Source organism: Furipterus horrens, unplaced genomic scaffold (assembly GCF_987537825.1).
Source record: "Furipterus horrens unplaced genomic scaffold, mFurHor1.1.pri manual_scaffold_8, whole genome shotgun sequence".
NCBI classification, from domain to species: domain Eukaryota; kingdom Metazoa; phylum Chordata; class Mammalia; order Chiroptera; family Furipteridae; genus Furipterus; species Furipterus horrens.
In genome coordinates, this window is record NW_028327178.1 from 10336874 (window position 1) to 10363454 (window position 26581).

The following is a 26581-nucleotide window of genomic DNA, read 5'->3' on the forward strand; positions in this document are numbered from 1 at the left end:
GTGCGGCGCTGCCACCTCTGTTGCCGGCTCGTTGATCACAGCACTCTCTCATTAGGTCACCCGCGCTTTCCTCCTCCACCTTTACCAACCTGGTCTAAAAGCCTCTTAGGGTGCTTATCTGTGCAACCTTATCTTATTTTTTTAGCCCAGCATGAGAAATCAAAGACTCTAATGGACAATGCCACTTTTGTCTCCTCTTCCAAAGGTCCCGAGAGCCAATCTCCCAGCCTGGTGTGGTTGCTGAGGCTGTCCCTCTGGAGAAACGAGGCTGTGGAGTAATTAGGTCATAGGAAACGCTGAAGCCAGAGGATTCAGCTGGAGACCGGGCTAAAATTCACGAATAAAGATTGGCATAGCTCGAGTTCAAGATAAGTTCATTTTAGATATGTAGGCTTGGTCCAGCAGAACAGTGACAATTATATCCTTTCTCTAAATGTGGTGCCTCCCCTGACTTTTGAAGCATTTATTTTCTATCGCTGAATCATTCAACAGCTATATAATTGTTATTTCCATTTCTCTGGCTCAAATGGGTCTGAGAGGCAGTTATCACTCCCAGTTGATTAACCGACTGGCCTTAGCATTACCAGCCCCTCCATCGGGGGTTGCCTTGGAGACAAAGCTTCCTGTGGGTAATCCAAGATTATCTAGCTCTTTATCCTCCATGTGACCCTTAATTACTTGCTAAATTAGAATGGTTTTCTGAAAATCACAAGCAGAGGTTAACATGTTCTTCCAGAGCTGGTCAAGCTAAAATGACACTGAATTCACAGGGAATTCAAGTTACATGATCCCTGAAGGCGTCTCTTTGAGTAAGAAGATGAACTCTCCCCCTGGGAAGCACTGCCTCCCCCATAAAGCCCCTGTCACTCACTGTTCCTCTGCCTGCTTTTCTAGTTGTGGTTTAATCTTCTCAGGACAATTCATCATGTCAATATTGAGCAGATTCATTCTGGCCAGGACCCTGCATCTACTTGTCTCTGATAACTAACTGCTTTAAATTTCAGGGCATTTTTCAATCATAATTGCAGGGTTTTGCTCTTTGCACTTACACAGTTACAAGGCTTCATGTCCCAATTTTGGACAAACAAGGGAACTGAAGAAACTACTCTTAAAAACAAGAAAGTAAACACCTTAGGGGGAAAAGTTGGCACTAGAGGGTCTGGCCTAACATTTTACAGCTTCAGAGGGGGTCAGTGGGAAGGAGGGGCTGTTAGAATGCACCTAATGAGTGTCTCTTCGAATGGTTTTTGCAAAGAAGTAAAATATGAGTCAATGCAGGTATTGATTGAGAATTACCATGAAAGCTTACATTTACTGTTACTCGGTTTTTATTCATCTAGACTATAACGAAATGATTGAATGTAGGTCCTGAAATTAAGGGAAAAAAACTGTTTTAAAATTTCAAATGTTAGGAATAACCCTCAACATTAAAGTATCAAACTAGAAAGGGCACAGAGCCTGGAATCTCACAGGCATTCACTGAAACGTGTTTAGGGAACTGAAGTGTATTGGGTGTGTTAGAAATAAACATCCTTGGTGACCCAACACCTCTGATTATTTATCCAGATTTCTGAAGGAGTGGTTGACAAATTGCTCAATTCTTATTCAGTCAGAATGCTTGACTGGTTGCACGTAATGCTTCATGTACGCATGATTATATCCCTGGATTGCTACCACCTTTAAAAATATTTAAGTATCTATTGTGTATAAGGCATTGTACAGCCCTCATTTTGGTCAGCTGCACTAGTCAGAGTTAGAATTATCAGAAAAGTCCTATGAAAATCATTTTACTACATTTGCTCATAGCTTAATCATGGTCCGTATGAAACACCGGGAAATTGACTTTGACTATGGCACACTTAGATTAGCTGTCAGAGCGAACTCCTTTTAAAGAGAAGTTTGGTAAACCTTGGAGTGGCAACCAACAGAAACAGATTTTCTTTGACAGCGTGTTAAGTAGTTTTGCTCAGCATTTCCTGTGAGTTTTGTTTTCTTAATTCTTGCAACCTAAAACATCCCATTTATTAAAATATGTATAATAAGTTTCTAATTTTTAGGATTAAATCTGAAATCTCCAAGGAGGTTGTATTCCTACTGTCTGGCCTCTCGTATAGTGTAGCACTCAGGATTGTTTGATGAGTAGATGCGCATGAATGAGAAACGATCATACATTGAAGAAGCAAGTAGATATATTCATTACTCTTACAAAATACAATTGGTTCAAAGTTATTATGAGGTTACAATAATAACTAATCCATGAGTGCAAACAATAAATCGTTTTGCAACCTTAGTTTTAACACTATTTTTGTTGCAATAAGTGAAATCCTTTCCAGCTAGTATAAGCAAAAATGAAGGTCAGTTATAGGGCTACTGAAGTATTTCACAGACCATGGATTTTACCTCTGACTTTAACCATCAAGAACATGTACCGCCCTGAACCATGTGGCTCAGTTGGTTTGACGTCCTTCCACAAAGCGAAAGGTCACAGGTTCAACTCCCAGTCGAAGTACATGCCTGAGTTGCAGGTTCAGTATTGGTCAGGATGTAGCTGATCTGTGTTTCTCTCCCCCTCTTTCTTCCTCCCTTCCCCTCTTTCTAAAAATAAATAAATATACCTTAAAAAAAGAGAAAAAGAATGTGTGCCAATGATGAAGGGAGCATTTGAGAGTTCCCATTTCTCTATCTATATATTAGCCAACATTTCATATTATCATACATTTAAATTTTTACTAGTCTAATGACTAGGAAATGGTACCTCATTTTTAAATTAGATTTCTCTGACTTAATCCACATTACTTGGAATAAACATTTTAACATTTATTTCTTGGCAATTCAGATTTCTTTTGGGGGAAATGGCCTGTTCTAATCCTTTGTCTGTTTTGTTTTCTTTTGTTAACTATGTTGTATGCTTTTTTCCTATTGATTTCAAGGAGTTCTTTTTGTGTTCTGGATTCTAATCCCTTACTGGGTTTATGTACTGAAGTTATACTCTTCCTGTACGTAATATTTTCTTCCATTTTGTTTAGTGTGTCTTTTGTTGAATAGAAGTTTTTATGACTTTACAGTAGGTAAATGTACCCATTTTTCCTCCTTATGAGTTGAGCTTTTTGTGTATATTTGAAATATTTTCCTACACTGAAGTCATAAATATATTTACTTATATTTTCTTCTAAAAGATTCATAATTTTGCTTTTTTACATATTGATCATTAATTCACCTGGAATTTAAGTTTCTGTAAGATAGAAGGTAAGAAGCCATTTTATCTTCTTACTTCAAATGAATTGCTAATTTTTCCCGGAACCATTTATTGAATTGTCTGGCATATTCCTAATACATTTTAATAAAAATATCAATGTTCCCATATATGCCTGTGTCTATAGGCTTTATCCTGATCCATTGGGCTATCTAGCCCTGTGACAATACCACCTGTTTATTATAAAAATTATCATAATTAGATAGTAGAGTTGATAGAACAATCAGTCTAACAAAAGAAATCCTGCCTGCTTGGTTGTGCTTTTCAATACAGTCTTGGCTGGTTTTGGCCTGTTGCTCTTCCACATGGATTATAGGATCAGCTAGTCAAGTTTCATTTTCCTCATACATTAGAATTGGTTTTAATTAAAAACCAATGGAGAGAGAATAAAGATTTTTATAATTTAAGTCTTCTCAAACATGAACATGGTATATATTTCCATTTATAGGTCTTCCATTATATCTTTAAATAATGTTTTTCTTGAAGGTATTGAACATTTTTAAATTAAATTTATTATTTGATAACTAATAGTTTTTGTCCTTAATATAAATAACATTCTTTTATGTTTTGATTTGTTATTACTTGGTATAAAGATGGTAACTCTCATATTTATACTGAGAGTTTGTCTCTGAATTCTCTTGAATTTTCTGTATAGGCAATAACATAAAGTACAAATAAGGATATTTTTGTCCCTTTCACTCCAATTATTTTTTCCTTCATTTTCTTGGGCAATTATACTAGTTCAGACCATCAATACAATAGTAAATAATATTAAATAATAAAGATAATAATAAGAATGTTTTTATTATTTCTAACTGTCATAAAAACTGGCTTTGAAAAGTTTATCATTAAGAACATAGTGTTTGTTGTAGGCTTTTTATAGATCAATTTTATCAGGGTAAGGAATTCTCTTTTATTCCTAAATTACTAAAACTTCTTGCCATTAATGAGAATTATTTTATGGAATTCTTGTCTGCATCTATTGAGGTATTATCGTCACTGAATGCAGTATATTACATTAGTAAATTTCCTAATACTAAAACATCCTTGAATTCTGGATGATACAGATGATTTAATAAATGATTTATACTCATGCTTTAAAACTGATAGCAAAACTTGACTCAGCATAACAAACTGGATGCAAACCACTTTGACTTAGCGGCGAGGTTAAAGGAGGACTGTTTTTCATGAAATATTAATTTATACACTGGTCAGCACTACCAGGAATTGTTTAATGGAGTTTTATTTATTTCAGTTTCATATTGTGACAGTGATAAGTGGAAGTACAATGTTGTTTTAACCACCAAGCCAACCAATTATCAGCGTGTAGTATTCCTCCTGAAATAAGCTAGTCTCTCAGATTAGTTGCTTTTTGAAATAGATTTAATGTGCTGCTGTGAATTGCTTAGCAACCTTAAATTATGGCAAATTTCAGCCCACCCCAGATTTGAGTAAATATTGTGTTCCAAGATACTAGAGCTTGAAATAATGCACGGTTTTACTGTATGCTTGCTGTTTGGGGAAAGGCGGAGGGAGAAACCCCTAATTCTGACCTCAATTGCTTGAAGCATTTATTTGTCTGATGGTCGATTTGCATTTCTGGCCATTCAGTGTCATCTCACCGTGGGGTGCCACATCTGAGAACACCGTGAAAGAATGAGACAGGAAAATCCTTTACTTTCTGAGCTAGCCAGGAGCTGACAAGAAGTTTTTGTTATAGCCTCACATGCCACCGAGATTTCCTTGAGCTTCCATGTTGAATATGCTCCAGTATCCCAAATGTACACAAAAGACTTCATCTCTAGGGAATCGGCGAAAAAGCCCCTAAAAACTCTGGTTCAGTTCTTCATTAATGTAGCAGAGGCGTGCAATTGTTCCCTATCTCCATACACATCCCCTGTCTTTAGATCTAGCTTTGATGCCCAGTCTAAACGTTTTTGCTTAACCTCCCTTTGATGACACATTGCCATTCTGCACTGGGAAATCAATAGCTACAAATATTTATTCTGAGGTCAAAATGGTGCAGGATACCATAGTTCGGATAAGAACATTTTTCTCCCCTCTCCAAACATGTCTTTGTCTCTTCTTTTGCTTTCTGTTCTCCTGCCTACTTTCACTGCTCCTCCTTTGTGTCTTACCTGTGCCTTGAGTTTGTCAAAGGTATGAAAGATTATGTTTTATCCCAGTGGAGGTATTAGGGGGCATATTATTGCTGACCTTTTCATCTATGAAGAAAAATTAAACAGTTTTGTTTTATCATAAATAGCATATCCTCTTCCTAGTGGATAAGTAAAAAATATATACAGTAAAGGTTGATATGTGGTTAGTTAGTTTATCTAAACATAGCAGGACCAAGAAAGGTATCTTCACATACACTGACTGCATAAGACAAATACTATTTGACAGCTTAACCCACACATAACATGTTAATACATAGCCAACAGGTATTAATACATATTGTGTCAAATAGAGTATCATTCTCCCTTCTCTTTCCTAACCTAAATTTCATCCAAAGCCATTCTTACCTACATTTTGTATTCACTAAAAGGTAAACATGAAAAATTACATTGAAAATTTCATTATAATTGACAAATTCTTTAGCACTAACTACCATAACATGTACAATAAAACATTTAAAATATACCAAATTAACCCTGGCTGGTGTGACTCAATAGACTAAGCACCAAACTGTGAACCAAGAGGCCGCAGGTTCAATTCCCAGTCAAGGCACATACCTGGGTTGCAGGCCAGGTCCCCAGCTGGGGGCATGTGAGAAGCAACTGATTGATGTTTCCCTATCACATCAATGTTTCTGTCCCTATCTCCCTCCCTTCCCCTCTCTCTAAAAAAAAAATTAAATCTTTAAAATATACCAAATTAATCATATTAGCTCTGCTCTGTCCAGGTCTATAGGATGACCCTCAGGGTACTTATAAAATATCTGCTACTTACCTAAAGGAAGTTAGGCAGTTTGTATTAAGTCAACAAATTCTTTAGTCCAAATATGACTGCATTGGCTGTGTTTTCTTGTCTCAAGGAGAAAGTAAGGGATGGACTGTGTGTTGTAATAAACATAACCACAATGTGACTGACTTAATGGGGCTGAGTCAGGCTTCTCTTTGCTACCTGTGGAAGGGTGAAGAACTGTCACTAGAATAGCTCCTGTGTATTGGGAGCTTACTGGGTACCAGGCACTGAATTCTTTCTAAAATGGAATGGCATAGGTACTGTTATTATTCTCCCTTATCCAGATGTGGAAACCAAGCTTTAGAGAGGTTAACCACCTTACGCAAGACCACACGCTGAGAAAACTAGGATCCACCCCCCCCACCCCCAGCCAGTTGACTTCAAAGCCTCTGTGCTTCACCACTGACTTATAATTGCTGAAAACTTGGAGAAGAGCTTTTAAGATGTCCAACATGTTCTTTTAAAGAAGATAGACATATGGTTTGAGAAAAGGGACTGTTTCTTATCAATGAAACAGCTGGAGCAAAGTCCGATATTAAGTGAAAACCTCGGGTTAATCTCCTCTTAATTGATTGAATGTTTGTTACTCAGAACGGTGCCTGATGTGTCGTAGCACTCAATCCATGTGAGCTCTGGTAACGGGAGGGAAACTTAACAAAACCTGGAAGTGATGGCTTAAATATATGGTCTTATCTCAGAAAACAGAAGTCTGAAGATACGCAGGCCTGGCCTGCCAGAGGGGCTCAAGGAAACCCTTCAAGTAGGGGCTCCTCTGACTTCCTGGGCCATCATTCTTAGCCCTTGGGATTAAATCTTAAGAGAGGTAAATGCCTGAATGACAAATTCATAGAAACCCCCGATTCAACCCCAACAAAAAGATCTTAGGGCTCCAAGCACCTACTCAAAACCAGCTACTGAACAATTGGTATCCCCTCAAAAGCAATGCTTTTCTTTCAATACCGGAAAAGTTTATTACAGCCATGGAGGAGCGAGGTGGTGGGTTTTCAGGTGTTAGGGTTCGTGAATCCCACCCCTAACGAAGACGCAGAAGGGCCCTCCGGCTGGCGTGGCTCAGTAGGTTGAACACCTACGGAAAGGTCGCCAGTTCCATTCCAGGTCAGAGCGTGCGAGCAATCTCTCGCAAATCTGTTTCTCTCCCTCTCTTTCTCCCTCCCTTACCCTCTCTCTAAAAAATAAACTAAAAAAAAAAAAAAAAAAAAAAAAAGACGCAGGAGGATTCTTGCAGGTATGCATCCAGTCGGCTCCTGCAACACTCCGTTGTCAGGTGAGAAATGTTGGATAACCTTGCCCCACCGGGTTGAAAAGGCGGAGCACGAGCGCCGCCCCGCCCCCAGGCCCCGCCCCCTTCGGCTTGGTCACGCCCACAGATGCTCCGGGTCCAGCGGCCGCCGGGTTAGCAGAGGCAGGAGGCGGGGCTCACCCTTGCCCTCGGGATACCTCTGGCTCCACCAATCAGGGAACGCCCTGTTGGCCGTCCGCAGCTCCCGCGGCCCTCCCCCTCCCGCCGGCCTCCGCTTTCCAGAATCCAATATGGCGGGATCCAGGCAAAGGGATCCTCAGAGCAGAGCTCGGCCGCTTTTCTGCGCCGTGCTGCTGTCGCTTAGTCACTTCGTCGGGAGCGACGGCATGGGAAGCGACCCCGCGCCCGCCGGTGCCGCGGGCACACCAGCCGCGCTGCCTCATCGCCGTTTCGAATACAAATACAGCTTCAAGGGGCCGCACCTGGTGCAGAGCGACGGGACCGTGCCTTTCTGGGCCCACGCGGGGAGTAAGCCGGGGCCGAGAGCGGGAGGGCCCGGGTCCCATCCTCGCCTGGCGCCGCCGCCTCTTCATTAGCTCCCTGCTGCACACCTTAAGCGCGGTGGGTGGGGACCCTTGTAGGCAGCCCCTCCTGCAGGTCGGCTCTGGTCTGCAGGGTTCCCTCCACCTGCTCTCCAGCCTTTTCCCCGCTCTGCCCGCCCCCCTTCCGCCTGTCTCCTCCTGGATCCCGTCGGCTCTTTCCGTTTGTCCTAAGGGTGTTTCGTTACTTCTTACACTTCGGCCGCTCACTTAAACTCGCTCCTAGGCGTCACGTGTCACCCTAACGCCGCGTCTCGAGGGGAAACGCCCCGCACCTCCCCCCACCCCAAGCGATCCCACCCTGAGACCTGTTCAGGCAGCCCCCCTACCTCCTTTTCCGCTTCCCCTCCTCCCACCCCCGGGATTTGTTTCTAAGCCGATGTTAGCAACGGTTAATGCTCCAGTGTGTCCCCGAGGCCTCCTGACGGCTGCGGAGGTGATATACGTTGGTTCTATAGTGACACTTTCTATGTCGGGACGCTTCCCACCCGTCGGAAAGGCACCTTCACTTTGCCGTTCTCGGTGACCCGGTGTGGTCTTTGATCTTCCCGCTTGCATTAACGCCTTATGTAACTTAATAGTCACCCATGTCCCTCTGTTTAGTAGACCAAGAGATGTATTTTTTGATACTGATTGTTTCAGAACTTGAGACTGGCATTGTATCTTCAGCGCTTTCTTTCTTTTTTTTTTTTTTTTTTTTTTACTTTTTTTGGAAAAATCAAAATACCCTGTGCTCCGTGATTTTTACTCGCTCTGTGCCTGGCCCTGTTAGTAGATAAGAGCCTGCCTTGCTAGACATTTGCATATGTGAAAGAACTGTATCTGTACTTCAGTGCTGATGTGTCATTGCTGGCTAAGGAATCAGCCACAGCGTTGACATGCTGGAAGCTCCGTGCAGTGACCGTCAGGGACGACGTTCTGGCAGCTTGAATTATGTGTAATTAAGTCATTTATAGAAGTCATTTTAGACCGTATTGGACAGTCTAGAAATGCTGCGTTTCTAGAAAGTAATTCTTGAATAGGAAGCACACTCCTAGGAAGGGCCAATTCCCTGGAATTAGTGGGTAATTAAAAGGTAGAAATTTCAATCTGACATAATGACCAAGTCATTAAGCATTTGAAGTAGAGTGCAGTTAGTAATTGGTTACTCAACAGGCGTTAATTATGCGCCTAATCATCAAGGGGATATTCCTGGGCTTTTGTTATCAAAGTAACGTTCTTAATTCAAAAAGAAGGTGCCAATGTACTAAACACAAGTTTTGGGATTTTTTTGTTTTTCTTTTTGGGGTGATGGTGAATTTGTCACTAGTGGTGATGAATCTGTTCACCTTTTTTCACTTCTGCATCTTTCCACTGCTGCTCGCTCTTCTCTCTTTCTCTGTTTAGGCCCCATCCTTGGCCAGTTAGCAGTGTTAATCAGCTACTCACATTAGTTACCTTGGCTTTCTTTACAGAGCCTGTAACCAACCAAGTTTGCTGCAGAAATGTCCGATACTGTGGCTGGGTTCATTAAAGTTTTATAGTTGGACTGAATTAAAGTGATTAGTATATTAACCATGACACTTCTATCTGTTGACTCTGGGAATCACGGCTGTGGGATCCTTTGCTTTCATTGTCACCGCGATTTCATGTCACTGTTTTCGTAACTCCATTGATTATTTTTTCCCTTTTCATTTGCTCTGAGATTCATTATGTAAAACAATTTTGAAAACTAGAGAAATTTAAATTTTAGTTTAAACACGGTCCTTTACGTTCATCCCCAAATTAGGACCAAATCTATGGTTTCTTTTTCTTAACTCTGATGTCCTTTTGTACTGTCAGTACACGTCCTCGGGTCCATAAGGGCAGAAAATGATAACAATTTATAACCTTTTATAGCTCTCAGAGCTTTCACCTTCATTCTGATCTGATCCTTCGTAGGCAAGGCAGGTGGTTTCTGTTTTATAGATGAAAAAATTGATGTTCAGAACGGTTAAGGCTCTTGGAAAATGTTACATAGCTAGCGTCAGTAGAACAGAACTCAAATTTAGGTCTTCTGATCTATCCCCAGTTCTCTTTCCAGGATGCTTGCCCTTATCCCTTAAGTGTTTGAAAGTGATGGTGACAAACAGCAGCTGATCTTACTAAAGCATCTTAACTTTTTGTCAGTTTTTCCTGCCTATAAAGAGACAATACTGTTATTTCCCTGCATGGATGTCAGAACTGGTTTAATACCTGAGCGGGTGTGCTGAAATTGTTCAAATTTAGGCCTGATAGGTGCTTTTATAATTAATTTTGTCCGGTAATAGCAATAGCTAACATTTATTAAGCTACTTATATGGACTTATATAGGAACTTACATGCCTCTGAGGTGGTTGGAGAAATGGAGTAACTTGCCTGTGATAAACAGCTAGTAAGTGGCGTAGCTGGGACTTGAATTTAGTGTGGAGATGCGAACCATCATTTTGGGGCTCTCTTCTCTCTGAGAATCTGCTGATGCTCAAGTACTATTTATTGACTTGAAATTCAGTTGACCCTGTCCCTAGAAGAATGTATATATGCACAATGTTTTGCATATAATTTTCGGCCTTTTTTATGGAAGTGATTGAGCCCAGCCCCATCAGTTTAAGTGACCATGTGGTGAGCCCAAGAGAACAAGAGAATTATTTGCTCAAAGTCACACAGCTGATCTGAGACTAGGAATAAGTCTCTTTGATTCCTAGTGGTATGTTCTTTTCACACTGTGTGAGCATTTCTGACGTTTGGAAATAAAAAAACATCGCAGTTTTTAAAAGCATTTGAAAAATAATATGAGAATCAAGTATTTGGTGCTTCTAAGCCAAAATTTCCTCTCTCCTGCCCCTTGCATTTTTAGTGTATGGCTATAGCTTTAATTTTTTTTTCTTTTTTTTTCTTTTTTTTTTTTTTTTTTTGCAGAGATATTTCCACTACTCAAAAGTTGAAACTGTCAACGTGAAATTTTTTCCTAACAAAATTACTGTCATACTGTACAGGTTACTGAGTTAAAATTAGATCACTGTATGTAACAGTTTGGTGGTGATTCATTGAGTTTTACCTAATTATAACTTAAAGCTTTTCTTCCCTGATTTTTGTTCTAGATGCTATTCCAAGCTCAGATCAAATTCGAATAGCACCATCTTTAAAAAGCCAAAGAGGATCAGTGTGGACGAAGACAAAAGCAGCCTTTGAGAACTGGGAAATCGAGGTGACATTTCGAGTGACTGGAAGAGGTCGAATTGGAGCTGATGGCCTGGTATGATCATTTTTTTTAACTTAGAAAATGTATATAAATGCATATACCACCAGCCTCTAAATGTTCCCTATTACATATTGACAGGCAATTTGGTATACAGAAAATCAAGGTCTGGAGGGTCCTGTGTTTGGATCAGCTGATATGTGGAACGGTGTTGGAATATTCTTCGATTCTTTTGACAATGATGGAAAGGTATATGACTGTTACCCACTTTAATGTATTGATCTCTGCTAACAAAGCAAAGCTGTGAGAATACAACTTATTTTAACACTTCTGTCATTTTGACAGTAGAGTATGATGATTAGTGTTTATATAGCTGGGAATTCATACATTTTAAGCTGTGAGTTCATGATTTGTCGTGCTCCAATTTGGGGTCATACTGGAGCCCTAACAGAATTTTGCAAGGCCCTCGTCCCTAGCACCCAGTCTGTGCACAGTCATTTTGATGGATACGCATGAGTCATTTAGATGTAGGCAGTGAAACCAATAGTGTTTAGAGTCGACCATTATAGTTTGTTTTCATGAAAATACCCATGTGGGTTACTACTGCTAGCGCACATGTTAATATCTCTTCTTGAATTAAGCATTCTTTTTGATCAGCCGGTTTCTCTGATCTCCCCTAAAACAGTTGAGAACAAAACGTACTTAAGAATGGGGAACATAGCCCTGGCTGCTGTGGCTCAGTGGATTGAGCATCGGCCTGCGAGCCAAGTGTCGCTGGTTTGATTCCCAGTCAGGGCGCATTACTAGGTTGCATGCCAGGTCCCCAGTTGGGGGCATGAGTTAGAGGCAACCACACAGCGATATTTCTCTCCCTCTCTTTCTCCTTTCCCCTCTCTCTAAAAATAAATAAACAATTAAAAAAAAAATACCTGTTCTGTTTTTTAAAAAAAAAAAAAGAATGGGGAACATTAACGTGTGCTTGAGCAGCCTTAAGATGACCTTTGTTCCAGCTGATCGATTCTCTGCTGGAGTCAGTATTAGCAGTTTCAAGGAGAAGTCGATTAATCCTTGAATGCTGAGGCCGTGTTAGTCGTGTTCTGGCTTCCACAAGTCCCACACTTGTCACATGCTTACAGTGTGGCCGCAAATGCGTGTTGAGGATTATTCAAAGAGAGCACATCCTCAGTCCTTACTGAGGTGTTAAGTGACTGTTTCTGAATGATTGTAAGAGCTTACTAAATTTTTTTCTAAATAAGTAGAAATCTCCTCATTATTTTTAAGTTCTCAGTTCTAGAACATTAGAGATGTAAAAAACCTTAGAGCATATCCAGAATGATATAGAATTCTTTGGTCTAGGAACTTTAATACAAGTATATATTTTTTATTTTTAGAAAAATAATCCTGCTATAGTAATTATAGGCAACAATGGAAAAATCCATTATGACCATCAAAAGTAAGTATGTGTTTTTTACATTATTTTTGATTTCAGCTTCTTTTTTAGAAACCTTATAAAATATATTGTTTCAAATATGAGTATTTTCCAAATGAAATAAGATTATTCTTTTTTTTTTTTTTTGAGATTTATTTGATAACTTAATGGAAAGGTCTTATTTTAATTTGGTTCTGTTTTAAAGTTCTTTTTGTGGAGCATCTTTGAATTTAAGCCTAAAAATGTTATATTTAAGCTAAAATTATATAATACTTTAGAAAGTTATAAAATGTTCCTGGCTTTCAGTGATGCCACTACTCATGTTTTTGCATCTCTATTAAAAATTAAGTTCAGAGCCTTGACTAAACTAATGACTAAGAAATTTATGCCACCTTGCCGTGGCTGGTGTGGTTCAGTGGATTGACCGCTGGCCTGTGAACTGAAAGGTCGCTCGCTGGTCCTCCCAGTCAGGGCACGTGCCTGTGTTGGGCCAGGGTCTCCCCAATAGTTGGGGGCATGCGAGAGGCAACTGATCAAGGTTTGTTTCTCTCCCTCTCTTTCTCCTTCACTTCCCCCCTCTCTAAAATAAATAAGAGTGTTAGGGGAAAAATTTATGCCACCTATTTACCTTAGAATTGCTATATTTAAAGATACTTGTGGGCTGTAAAGCTTCTAAGTAGTTAGTATATTTGTAACATGTAGTAATTAGGTAGCTACATTTTTTTTTTACATGCTTGTTGTGGGAGCAATTACCTTTTAGCCAATCTATGAACTGTAAGAATTGTTTATCTGTATTCCTGTTTACTTTAGTAATTTTTTTACTCCAGTAGTTACCTGTGGAGCTATTTAAAATAAAGGTGCCAAGGCCTTCTTGTGACTCCGATTCTGCCCTGGGGTGAAAGACTTCTGCCCTAGTCCCTGTGCATGCTAACAACGGCTCCTGGTGTTTTCCAGAGGCCTGACAAGTCAGAGGCAAACTCATGTGTCAGCTTTGTGCCTTCTGAATAAATAACTCAGCTGCCCCAAGACTTTGTCTTTACTTGATACTATTTTAATCTTTCTAGACATGAGTCATTTTTAATAGTGACTTTTTAAATATTGAAAAACTTATGTCTCTTGTTTGTGTTCCTTTCCCTCATCCTATAGTGACGGTGCTAACCAAGCTCTGGCAAGTTGCCAGAGGGACTTTCGTAATAAACCCTATCCTGTCCGGGCAAAGATTATATATTACCAGAAAACATTGACAGTAAGTACCATGCATTTAGGGATAAATGAACAGTGTTCTAGTATGATTTTCCATTTTGAATCTCGGATAGAAATTAAATTCATTTAAGTTTGGGTATTGTTCGTGTACTCATCAAGGTTAATGGAGAGAACAGGAGTGGTTTCAAAGCCTGGTGTAAGTGGTCGTGTGTTCTAAAACCTAGTGGTTTGCATTTAGTCAGTAAATGTTTAAGCATCCTACCATGTGCCACACGTTATGTGCATGTACAAGCCTTCAGGATACAAATATGAGTAAGGCAAAGGTCATTTTCCAAAGAGCTTGTAGTCTAATGCAGGAGACACTTGGGGAATTACTACACTGTGTAACAAATGCTGCCACGCAGATACCGTGGAAGAGCCAAGGGGTTAGAACCCGGTACCTGCCAGGTGGGAGGCAGGGGGTCAGGAACAGTGTCTGGGAGTAGGGATTTCCGAGAAGGGGTGCATATTCCAGGCAGAGGAAACGGCATAGGGACTGTTGAAGGTCTGGGGAGAGGCACGTGGTTTGGCGTGGCCGGAGGATAGAGGAGATGGTAAGAAGTGAGGCGAAAGGTGAGCAGCAAACAGGTCTTGCAGGTTGCATGTAGCTTATCTTGAAAGGAATGGTTTAAAGAATTTTAAGCAGGAAAGTGAAGTGAGCAGATTCGCAGCACAGGAAGATGGGGCAGCAGTTTTCTTATCGTGGTGTTTGTGGAACGGTCGTTTAGACTCCTTGGCTTCTAACGGGCGTGCCCTGAGCTTGACACTTCACGTGCAGTGTCTCGTGTAGTCTTCCCAGCAGCCCTGTGGGGCGGGCGTCCCACGTTTCACGGGGACTTGAACGTGGGAGGTTTGAAGTGACTGACAGTGTCATACCAGGTAAGTAACAAGACTGCACTTGGGGTCTGCACAGAGGGGGAGGGGAGAGGAGGAGGGGACTCTACAGGACTTGGCGCTGGTGTGCTGGGGGGCGGGGGTGAGTGCAGTCGTGGGGTCAGAGATCCTTCCTGAGTTTCTGGCCAGTTGTACAACTGATGGGTACCGTTAACTAGCCAAGGATGGCCATTCATTATGTCTGAGCGGGGGGCGCCACGTTGGGTCAGTGGTGGGGAAGATTTAAGTCACAGAGAAAATATCCAGCCCGCATTTGTGGCAAGATAGCTGTCAGTGTGAAGGGTCGATCTCCACATAACGCCTCCGCTCTTCATCCCGGAGGGGCCGGTGGCTGGTGCTGGAGCTGCACGGCGTGGAGGCGGCTCCGCTGCCGCTGGGCGGGGGTCGTGAGAAGGATGCTCCCGTGCCCCGCGTTAGGCAGATTGCTGTCCTGAGAGTGCCCCGGTTCTGTTAGCCATTTACATTCTGCGGAGTGGAGACTTGGGTCTCCTTAGTGTTTTCGTTTTCTACCTTTTTTGTCAGTATGACTTCTGTCACTTCCACTGTCCCTCTGCTAACTTAATGACAGTTCATTTACCTCCTAATTTAATGAGGAGGAGCTCGCTGTTTCGTCAGGTAATCTATTTAATTTTCAACTACCTGCAGTAAAAATTGTAAATTCAGCCTATTTTTAGCTCTGTCACTGGGGTTTCAGAACAAATTTGATCCCTCTTCTGCATGAACCATTCAAAGAGATCATGGTTTACTAAGAATTCTCTAGAAAAGGTGAACCATATTCTATTTTAGAAAGATTTTCATGGAAAGTTACCAAATTTTTCTCTTTAAGCCTTTGCCACATAGCAGGGCAAAAACCATTTTCTTAAGCGAAATATCTTGTTGTTTAATGTACCAAAAATAAGTGAGGTTATTTAGTGGCAAGGAATTAATTACCCTTTATAATGGAGAAAGCTGATAGCTTTTTGACAATTGGTTATTAGATCAAATATAAAGATCAAATAGTATTAGTCATAAATTGACTACTTGAAATTCCTTTTACAGTGTCTATTGTAAAAGCTATAGCTATTATATGTCTCTCTAGGTAATGATCAATAATGGCTTCACACCAGATAAAAACGATTATGAATTTTGTGCCAAAGTGGAAAATATGATTATCCCCACACAAGGGCATTTTGGAATCTCTGCTGCAACTGGAGGTCTTGCAGGTAAATCTTACCATCTTTTAACATTCAAATGAATTTTGGTGGGAATAGTATATTTTGGAGATGTCTAGACTTCTTACATTTGACCTTTTACAACTATCTGTAAGCTTCCCATGGCCTGCAGGGCCAGACTTTTGGTCTCCTGGGACTGCTAATTCTCTACTGTGTCCTGCAGGGTTGCCGGTAGGTGGGGCCACATACCGTAATGGAAGTGAGAGCATCGGTTTGGGTGCCATTTTATAGTGGAGGAGACATTTAAAGTCGAGGCTATAAAAGGTTACTTGCTGGATGTTTTAGGATCCTGAGAGGTGTCACAGCACATTTATGGTAGCCTGAGGAAATATTACTGAGGACCAAATTGGAAAAATTTTTTTTTCTACGTGTGGTGGTAAATGAACTTATTTGACAATACCATCAAGTTTATATGGCACATTATGTAATATTTTTATTGTTTTCAAATATATGAATTGTTCCTTACAACAACACAGGGGGAGAGAGAGAGAGAGGATGGCTTCTTTCCCTAATGTTAGGTGATTTTGACCTGTAATGGTCAGACCCAGGCAGGACTCAGTGTGGATTTCGGACTCCTGGGTCCAGCCTCTACTACATGGCATGACGTCCCCTAAAGTTCCCTAACCCACATTGTGCTATTATAGCTTCCTCTTTAATCTCGACTTCTGTACCAGTGGCAGAAAATCAGAGATTGTCACAGTTGAAAGTAATTGCTCTTGCTTTGTGGATCTGACCAGCCAGGATTGATATTTTAGCTCAATGTGAGGTTTGATCTGCTACATCCATTTTCAATTTAAACAGCTTGAAATTAATTCTGTTTTGATGTGATTTTAGATAAAATAAAATAGTTAATGTCAGCTGTGTGAGGGCAACAAATACGAGATAGAGTTATATTATCTAAATCGGGACACTTTGAGAGTAAAAGGCGATGCTGTTAGTAAGGCCAGGACAACCTGCGTGGATCAGGACACTCCCTGTAAGCCAGACAGAGCGGTGTTACAACAGGTAAGGCAAGAAGTGGGCGGTGCTGTAAGACACGTAGGTGGAGACAGACAGGTACAGGAACTACGTGACGGTCAGGATTTTGTGTTGTTTGGCTGAGACGTGGTCCATGAAGGTTTGTGGGAAAATATGGGGGGTGGGCGGTCTTGGTGCCAGGGTTGGGAGTTTGGGCTTGACGTGACCCTTCATTTGTTTGTTCATTTTCTTTTCAGCGATTTATTAGGTATCTGTTCTGTGTTAGACACTGCTGAATGGTCTGCGTTAGGATTTAAGAAAGTGAATTTTGCTTATTTCTAATGTAAATCTTTCTGATGAATTTTTGCCTAAGCTCACAGAGCACCATTGCATTTACCAAATTAGAGCTAATTTTTCTTCCCCTTATTATTTTTTTAAAGCAATAGTTATCCGTAGATTCACAACCATAAAAATAACCTCTTATGGAACTTTTTCCTTTTTTTTTTTTTTTTTTTTTTTTAAATTTATAGATGACCATGATGTCCTTTCTTTTCTGACTTTCCAGTTGACTGAGCCTGGGAAAGAGCCAGTAAGTACAAACAGTTTTTCAAAACGTTTATTTTCAGTTTAATGGTGAAAACCTGGGGGGACTCACTTAGATTTGGCTCTTGCTTCTGCCAGTTACTACCATGTGACCGTGTGCAGGTTACGTAGCATTTCTTCACGGGTAAACTGAGCTGTTTGCACTGGCAGTGCCCGGATGTTCGTAAGCATTCCGTCACAGCGCAGCGCTAGCAAGCGCGCAGTAAATGGGAGCAGCTGTTAGTGTTGTTTGTGGGAATTGTTAATAGCAAGAGTAAGTTGGTCATGATTTAAGTAAGAAATAGCATTTTCGTGTTAACCTTTCAACTAGTGGTGGAGTAGATAACATGAGAAAAAGGACATATATTGAGGTTTATTATTTTCTTTTTTTAAGTTCCTGTTAATGACCTGTTCTTAAACTCCCAAAAAGCCTACACCAGATAAAGAAATTTCAGAAAAAGAAAAAGAGAAATATCAGGAAGAATTTGAGCACTTTCAACAAGAACTGGATAAAAAAAAAGAGGAATTTCAGAAGGGCCACCCTGACCTTCAAGGACAGCCTGGTGAGTTGCAGCGAGGCCGTCCCCAGGGCTCCGGCACTCATGGTAGCCCTGGTGCCCCCGCACACTTGCAGTCCGCTCACCCCCGCTCGCTTACCTGGGACGTTGCAGGTGGTTTCAGGAAACAGTTTGTGAGCAAATCCTCACCTTCAAAGGGCTTCAAGAGTGATCTTCGTCCCGGGAAGGGAGGTAGCAGTGGGTGTGTCCAGGACCCCCGTGGTGCCGTGGGCGAGCCGTGACCCACTGCAGTGTGACCTCATTGGACAGGACTTGGTTGTGTTCCTGCTGTGTCCCCTAAACCGAGAAAATGACCATCCAACCCCGGAGTTGAAACTCAGGAAATATTTGCTGTATGAAATCTTCCAAGGTTGATTGCTTTCCTTTTAGTGGCACACAGTTACCTTAACTTACACAGGGATAATACTTCGAAATTATCGCAGCTGTTGGGAGAGTAATGTGAAATGATTTATCTGGCCCTCCTTCCCTTAACCACTCAACATAATTCTGGACTTTAAAGGTTGAAAGTTTTAAAATACTTGTCTAAGCTACTTATTAAGAACTTAAGTGTGTCAAAAATAAAATATGTTAAGGCCAGCCTCGGCTGGGTGGCTCATTGTTGGTTGGAGCATCGTCCCATGCACCAAAGGATTACAGGTTCAGCCCCGCATCAGGACACATACCTAGGTTCCACGTTCGATCCCCAGTCGGGGTGCTACAAGAGGTAACCAGTCAGTGTTTCTTTCTCACACTGATGTTTCTCTTTCTCCCTCTCTCCCTCTCCCCCACCCCCACTATCCCCCCAACTCTAAAAAATTCAATTTAAAAAAACCCAGCAAATCCCCAGTGAGGATTTAAAAAGAAACAAACATGGTGAGGCCAAACAGAGTGACTTTATTTTATTTGCTAACTTTTGTTACCCGGGTTCTCCATCAGCACAATTGAACTCTTTGTAGTAAGTGATTCCTGAATGATAAACAGTATGATTCAGACTTAGGCGAAACATGAAAGAGAAATTGTCCTCTTTTACCAGATTTGTTTTAAATATCACATATGATTTGTGAGTATGTCCTGAAGCTTATTGTAGTGTTTGAATGTAATGATCTGTTTTCAGCATGGTCAGCTATTAATGGAGAATCAGGTCTTCACTCCATTTCTTAATCTTTTATGCAAGTAAAATACACTAATTTTAAGAGTATGGTTTGATAAATTGTCACAGATGTGAATACCCATTTAACCATAACCCAGATAAGTACCCAGAATATTTTTGTCACCCAGAATGTTCCCTGGTACCTCTTTCTGATCAACCCGAGTCGACAGAGGCAACCACTGTTCTGACTTCCATTAACATAGATTAGTTCTGTCCGTTCATATAAATAAAATCCCAGTATATCTGAAAGAAAAAACTGAGCTTTAGGTGACTTAATTCAGACCAAATTTATAATAAATGTTTGGACTACCAGGCATAGCAAAGACAAATAGTAATTTGATTATGACTGAGTTACTTATCTGCATGTTCTCTGTTCGGAAGCTTATTCCACTGCGTTGGTGATGTTCTAATGTTAGCATATGTTGGTACATTGGTCACTTAATGGTTTTTTTGAAAACTACATATGCATAGATGATTCTAATAATTTTAATTTGTAATTTCCATTTTAGCAGATGATATATTTGAGAGTGTAGGAGATCGTGAGCTGAGACAAATCTTTGAAGGACAGAATCGTATTCACCTTGAGATCAAGCAGCTGAACCGACAGTTAGATATGATTCTTGATGAACAGAGAAAATACGTCTCTTCCTTGACGGAGGAGATGTCTAAGAGAGGAGCAGGCGTTCCAGGGCAGCATGGACAGGTGAGCTTTCAAAATATTGATGGGCCCTGTCAGCTGCCTGGTGGGGGAGAGGCGGACGAGAGAGGCCACGGCGCTCTGTGTGCCTACGGAGTGCGGATTATTGAGCTGCTGTGCCTTTTGTTTTTCCTCCAGATCCCTCAACAGGAACTGGATGCTGTTGTGAGCACTCAGCATGAGATTCTGAGACAAGTAAATGAAATGAAGTAAGTATACAACAGTGACGTCTTAGTGTTCTGTGCTACCTTTGTTTTAAATCTGCGACTTCTCGAGATGTGCAGGCACTTATTGCTGTAAGATTCCTGTGTAGAGTGAGGATCGCATTCTACGTTCATTTTATACATAGGGGGGTGAAAAGTTATAGGAACTTTTGACATTTAGAAACTGCAAACAGGTCAAAATTTTTTAATTGTTGTAAGATAGAAAAAAAAAATGTAGCATTGTTAAAAAAAGTAGGCTTGTCATAGTTACTTAACAGCCAGGACTATTCATACATTTCTAAAATATAAAAAGAATATGGGTAATATATATTTTTCATTCTTTGAAAAATGCTAGGGCAGTAAGCATGCATAGCCTTCTAGGACTGTAGCCCACGCATACCTGATGCAAGAACTTGGGCTGGAAGGGAAGTGCTTTGAAGGAAATACGCAATGTGTGACCACCACTTTTTCATTCCATCTTGTAAACTGAGAGAGACTGGACAAATAGTTGGAGCAGAGGAGATACTGTGTCCTTGAAATGTTGAATGATAAGTTTCTAAAAAGGACTGACTTATGCAGATCATGAACAGCTTTCAATGCCTGGAGCTGAGAAACGGCCAGAGTCATGTTTCATAAGCGGATGCTTTAGAGCACTGTGCCAACTAGTGTGGCCCTGGACAGACAAGGGTGTCCGGATGAGATATCTAGGACTGAAAGACTAAACGGGATTAGGTTAAATAGAAGGCGAAAATCTCAGACACCTAGAAATTAAAGGCAACCCAGCTTTAACAGCAAATTGGTATTTCCTTCAGTTGTACTGTGTGGCATTTTAAAAAACCTTCCATGAAGCACCCATGTGACTGACCCCCTAGAGGTCAAACTGATACAGCGGCCTATGGCCCCAGACAAACAAAAACGTAACTCACATCGTTACCGTGAACTCTCTGGTGGGTCCAAGACCCGGGTGGGCAGAAGCGCCCTTTCCACACAGGCCGTTACAAGCTGGGCAAGGGCCAGTCCTGGAGACCTGTGCAGTGTGCAGTGGGGGGCAGCCCGGGCCTGCTGGGGTCATTCCTTCCTGCAGCGCATTAAACACCTAGAAAGATGCACATCGATTAAAGATTATCATCCATTATGTTATTCAATACCCATTTGAGTACTGGTTTAACACAAATTATTTAGCGTTATTCTCTATATGGTTAGACAACCTTCAGTGAAAGATAAAGGCATAACGTTAACTTATAGTTTTATAAATTACTTTCCAATGTTGAAGACAGTGCAGTTCTTTAAAATATTAATATTGTTTAACTGTTGTCTTGTGATCTGATATATTGAGCCTAGAAGTATATCTATCCATTGGAAATCTGTGCTGGAAAAAATATCATGTTTCTAGTGATTCCCTTGTCTGAAGGGATTTTCTCTCTCAGAAATTCCATGAGTGAGACGGTCAGGCTGGTCAGCGGCATCCAGCACCCGGGGTCTGCAGGGGGCGTCTATGAGACCACCCAGCACTTCAACGACATCAAGGAGCACCTTCACCTAGTGAAGCGGGACGTCGAGAACCTGGTGCAGCGGGGCGCGGTGAGCGGCTCCCTTCTCGCTCTCTGGTGGCCCGCCTTCCCTAGGGAAGGAGGGGTGCATACTCGGCTGCGTTCCACAGAGACCATTTTAGCTTTTTAGTTCATGCCAGATGCTTTTTTATAATACGGGGTGGGCAAACGTACCTTCACAGTCGTGAGTTCTAATCAGAGCCTGATTCTTCTATTTAGTTACTAATTATTGTACTATTTTTTAAAAATTATTATTATTATTAACCTACTTTTGCTCGCCCCTGTATTCCGGTAGAATTGTTCCATATGTCTGTAAGTTCTGCATCATGCTTCCATAGCTTACTGAATAGGATTTTTATTCCAGTTAGTGGGACCATCATCATCTCAGACTTTTTTTTCCCCTAGATTTTTTTCCTGTAAGTTTTCTTTAAAAAAATAAAAGAACAGTAATGATGTCTTTCAAAAACTGTGTAAAGATAAACGTCTCCCTTGACAAACTCTTATGTTAGATAAACCACACTGGGTAACTCATTTCTCGGATGTTAAGGAAACGCGGAGCTAAAGCTAACAGCAGCTTTGTCTAAGCAAGATCCTTTTTTCAGCTCTTTTCCTGTCTTGTTTTATTTTAAAATTTTTTTTTGTTTTGTTTGGCTTTATTAGGTATTTTTTATAGTGTAAGCCCCATCTACATTTTTGGAGATTCACAGTAAATATTAAAAATAGATAACTTTTTGTTTTGAAATTTAACATGCATAAGAGACAATATTAGAAGACAGATCCCTGGTACATCTAAGTTTTTTCTCAATTATTGGCTTTAAAAACCCTTACAAAATTCACAGATGCTAGTAGCATTTGCCTCTTCCCCTTCTGGTTTTCCATATGTGGCTTAATAGTTTTCTTATTGACCGCTGCCTCTCCTCCTAAGCGTTTTTCTCTACGTGTTCCCTTAATTCTGGTATTTCCACCCCACCCCGCACCCACCCACCCACGTTAGCCTTCATTGAAATGGCCCAGTTGATGGTTGGCTACTATATATGTACTGAGGAGCTTTGTCCCATAGATGTAACCTTTTTTTTTTTAATGTAAGCATATTGAAAACAAATAATCTTGGAAGCCATTTTATCTGCAGCCCTTGGGGGAATCTTTGTCCCTGGTACTTATCTCCTTATAATAGAGGAAATACTCGTGGAAATAGGAAAAGAGACATTTTTCCAAATACTAATTAGTAATATGGAATGCTAGGAGAGGGGGTGTGAGAGCGGAGATAAGCCCGGCAGCTCGCTGGTAGCGAGCCGGGGGGCTGTCTGACCCGGAGCACTATGGAGAGGGGCGCTGAATGCTCCAGACGAGTTCTGGCTCTGACAGTGATGTGGCTGCCCTTTCGAAGGCGATGATATCAGTAATGACTCCAATACAGCAAGTGTCCACTGGGCGTGCCCCGGGAACTCGTGGTCTGTGACCTTCAGGGACACTAAGGTTATTGTCACTGTGATGAAGACAGGAGCCAGATGGCAGGGAGTTAGTGGCTGGACTGTGAAAAGGTGGAAGCCATCCAATGTCAGCTACTTTTTTCAGAAAGATTGGTGGTAAGAGTTAAGGGGATGGAAGATACAGGCTGAATAAATGAAAATACTTGTGTTTATATAGTAAACCTATGAGTTTTATAAAGATTTTGCTTTTCTTTTACTAAAATACTAATCTCACTCATTGTAATGGAGAGTTCTTTGCCTTCTAGCCAGGAAATGAAAGACCAAAATGCCCAGAAGTACCACCATTTCCATCATGTTTATCTACGGTTCACTTCATTATATTTGTAGTGGTACAGACGGTGTTATTCATTGGTTATATCATGTACAGGTAAGTCTTTAAAATTTGACCCAGCATTTTTGTGTGTAATTTGAACTACTCAGTAAAGTATCCATGTTCACACTAGAATTTTCATTAACTACAAATTATTTTCTACAAAGCAGATATTTCTGGTGTATTTCAGTTCACATGGGATTGCATGTATAGAATGTATGCTTATCTTAATGTATTTTATACTTTACTTTTAATGTATTTTATACTTTACTTTTAATTTTAAGCCATCCTATTTCTTTCCAAGGTAAAGTGTATAGAAATTCTTTTTTCTTTGTCTTTTTCCTTAGGACTCAGCAAGAAGCCGCTGCCAAAAAATTCTTTTGACCCCATTTTCATATGTGTGCATCATGTATGTATGTACAAAATGTTGTCTTTTTGAGGGACTGTAAGTATTTAAATTGCTTCATAGGCTAAATTATTCAATTTTGTATAAAATAACTTTAAACATTGATTTTCAGTAAAAATAGACCTTAAAGACAACCACATGTAAATTTGTGCATAGTACATAAAATCTATTTAAATTTCAGTCAATTTCTGGCCAGTAGTATATAGCCACTGAACTTCCATATTCTTATTGATAAATAGGAGGGTAAATAACAGAAAATGGGGGAACCCCCAAATATGAAAATTACTCCTAAGTCTTGGACGTTGGAAGTTTCTTTGTTTCATATAAACACACTTGCCCTCCTGTCCCCCAAAATAGGAGTCTTAACTAAGAGCTCCTCATCATGATTAGTTTTTAACCCAAGTCTTTTTTTGAGAAGTCAGAATTTTGTACTGGAAAACCCAACCCCTCAATCCTGGAACCTAATACTATTCCCTTTGAAGTCAAAGACTATTTTGTCTGAGAGCATTCGGGTTTGGATAATAGGCTTCAGAATGTTTACTGAAGTCTTTTTTTCCCTCTGATTATCAATGATAGATTTCACCTTTAAAGGAAATTTGGGGGAGGGGGATAAGAGCTGCTCTTTGCCAAACAAAAAAAAATTGGTGAACACATTCCTCTGATGGTAGTTTTTATGGGTATTTTGCCTGGTAATGTGTTCATTTCATGATCGCTCATGTGCTTGAATGTCTTCATTCCAATGGTGTCAGTTCAATGTCATGAAAATAATTTTTACATTTGTATTTGTAATTTAAGCAACTTACTTCTGCCCTTTTGTGCAGCTTGTAAATTCAGCTCAGATTGCATGTTCAGAGGATGTTTTAATTCACAAAACCCACCACTGCGTTCTGGTTTACGTTACTCCACGCAGCCTGGTGTTCATGACTGTGTACGCGTGTGGATCAAGGGGGCTGGACTAGCAGCAGTGTACGGTTGTTGAAGGCAGAATTTTAAAAATGGAGTTAATACTTCTTGATTTTTTTCTTTTAATGCCAGAATGAAGGATATTGTGAAGCAATTGTTAGAAAACTTAATCTCGAATTGTCAGGCTCAAAGGGGTTGATAGAGTCTTTGTACAGATTTCAGATATTATAGAAACAGTCTGTCAATGACATTTTAAAATGCACTTCATTTTGTTTTCGCAGCTGATGTACTTACTTTTGCCGGCCTCAAAATACTCATCTCTTTTAGCTAAAGTGGTTATCTTTCATTTGTTGTAGAATCCAAAATAATACTGTTTTGTAAAATAGTACTATTTAATTCTTCCAGGCCTTCATCAGTTTATTCTAAGATGTCATTTACAGATTGGGCTAACTGCCTAAAATCTGTACAAAAACTCTGAGGAACTCTACACGACAGCAATACCTAACTGGAACTATGTATGCAGACAGCCCCGGCATTGCTTTTTCTGTTAGCGCTTGTTGTTGAACACGGAACAGGCATGTTCTATCAGCTAATGCCTCAGCTGCAGGCACCTCAGCGTGCTTCGCCCGTGTTTTTCCTTGTAGTGTTAACATTTTGAAATTCATGTTTCTGAAACATCATCATCACAGACTTTATTCTTATGTCCTGAAAAAAAATTAATACCTTCAGAGAAATGTTTAAGTTGTAGACAATGAACTTGGAAAATCCTCCTGAGGTAAAAGGCTTCAAAATATTCAGTATTAAAAAGTCCACGGTCACATGTGCCTGAAATTATTAATGAAATCCAGATCTATGCAGTGTACATTTTCCAGGCTGAAATGCCAGAGGAGTCATTTGGGTCATTCCCAACAGAAATGGAGATGCCAATTACTGAAGAGCGTGAGCGTGAGTCTTTCCTGCTTGGTCATTTAACCAGCTGCCATTCACTCGGCAGAGCAGTTCACACGGGCGTTTATTGTATTGTTTGAAATTTGTTTTACTTTCCTCAAAACAATGGACTTTAGCTCATTTCTGAAGAAAAACGATTGCTCTGTGGAAAAATCAGTCACTGCCAGGACTCTTTCATTTCTGTACTGTTTTGTATAATTGAATTTGTTAACTTCTCTCACACCAGCAGGTATTTTACAGGTGCCTTAGATTAAAACAAAATCGATGTAAAATTTTATTGTGAGTCATGCTTATGATGCCACTTTTAAACAGAAATGCTGTTACACAATGGCCGATACCCTTATTTAATGTACCTCTTGTGTTCCAATTGTCTGGCTGTTTTATTCGGCTCGCAACTCGACCCTGAAGCTGCAAACAATAAACAACTTTTCGTCGTGTATTAAGGGAATGTCAGTGGTCCTCACAGTGTGGTCCATGCGGATCATGGAGTGCTTGTTTCGAATACAGACCCCAGGACCCCACTCCAAACCACCTAAACCAACACGGGGGTCGGCTTCCGAATGAGGCTCAACAGGCACCTCGGGTGATTCGGAGCACACTGACGTTTGAGAACCGCTAGGAGGGGAGCGGGGAACAGCGTTTTGCTGGCTTAAAGCCGAGCTGAGAGCGTAACCCTTTCGTTGTATTAGCACGTGAGCACTGATTCTTTTATATTTACAATTGACTGGTGTTCTTTTTACCGAAGCTCTTGGTTTAGTAGCAGCTACAGACTAAAC

At 40.6% G+C, this 26581-nt stretch overlaps 1 protein-coding gene across 2 annotated transcripts; it reads left to right on the forward strand.

Annotated features, from left to right (window-relative positions):
- The first annotated feature begins 7765 nt into the window (after positions 1–7765).
- On the forward strand, positions 7766–25189 carry LMAN1 (lectin, mannose binding 1). 2 transcript variants are annotated; one of them, XM_090285426.1, is made up of 13 exons: positions 7766–8009; positions 11179–11333; positions 11418–11525; positions 12668–12729; positions 13852–13951; positions 15920–16043; positions 17540–17598; positions 18022–18154; positions 19808–20001; positions 20134–20204; positions 21626–21779; positions 23484–23605; positions 23896–25189. In XM_090285426.1, exons 1-13 carry the CDS (start codon positions 7772–7774, stop codon positions 23930–23932), a joined length of 1557 nt encoding a protein of 518 aa, XP_090141552.1. In that variant the 5' UTR covers positions 7766–7771; the 3' UTR covers positions 23933–25189. The 2 variants fall into 2 exon arrangements, with proteins under 2 accessions (XP_090141552.1, XP_090141553.1); XM_090285427.1 differs by having other exon boundaries at positions 19811–20001.
- Positions 25190–26581: the final 1392 nt, after the last annotated feature.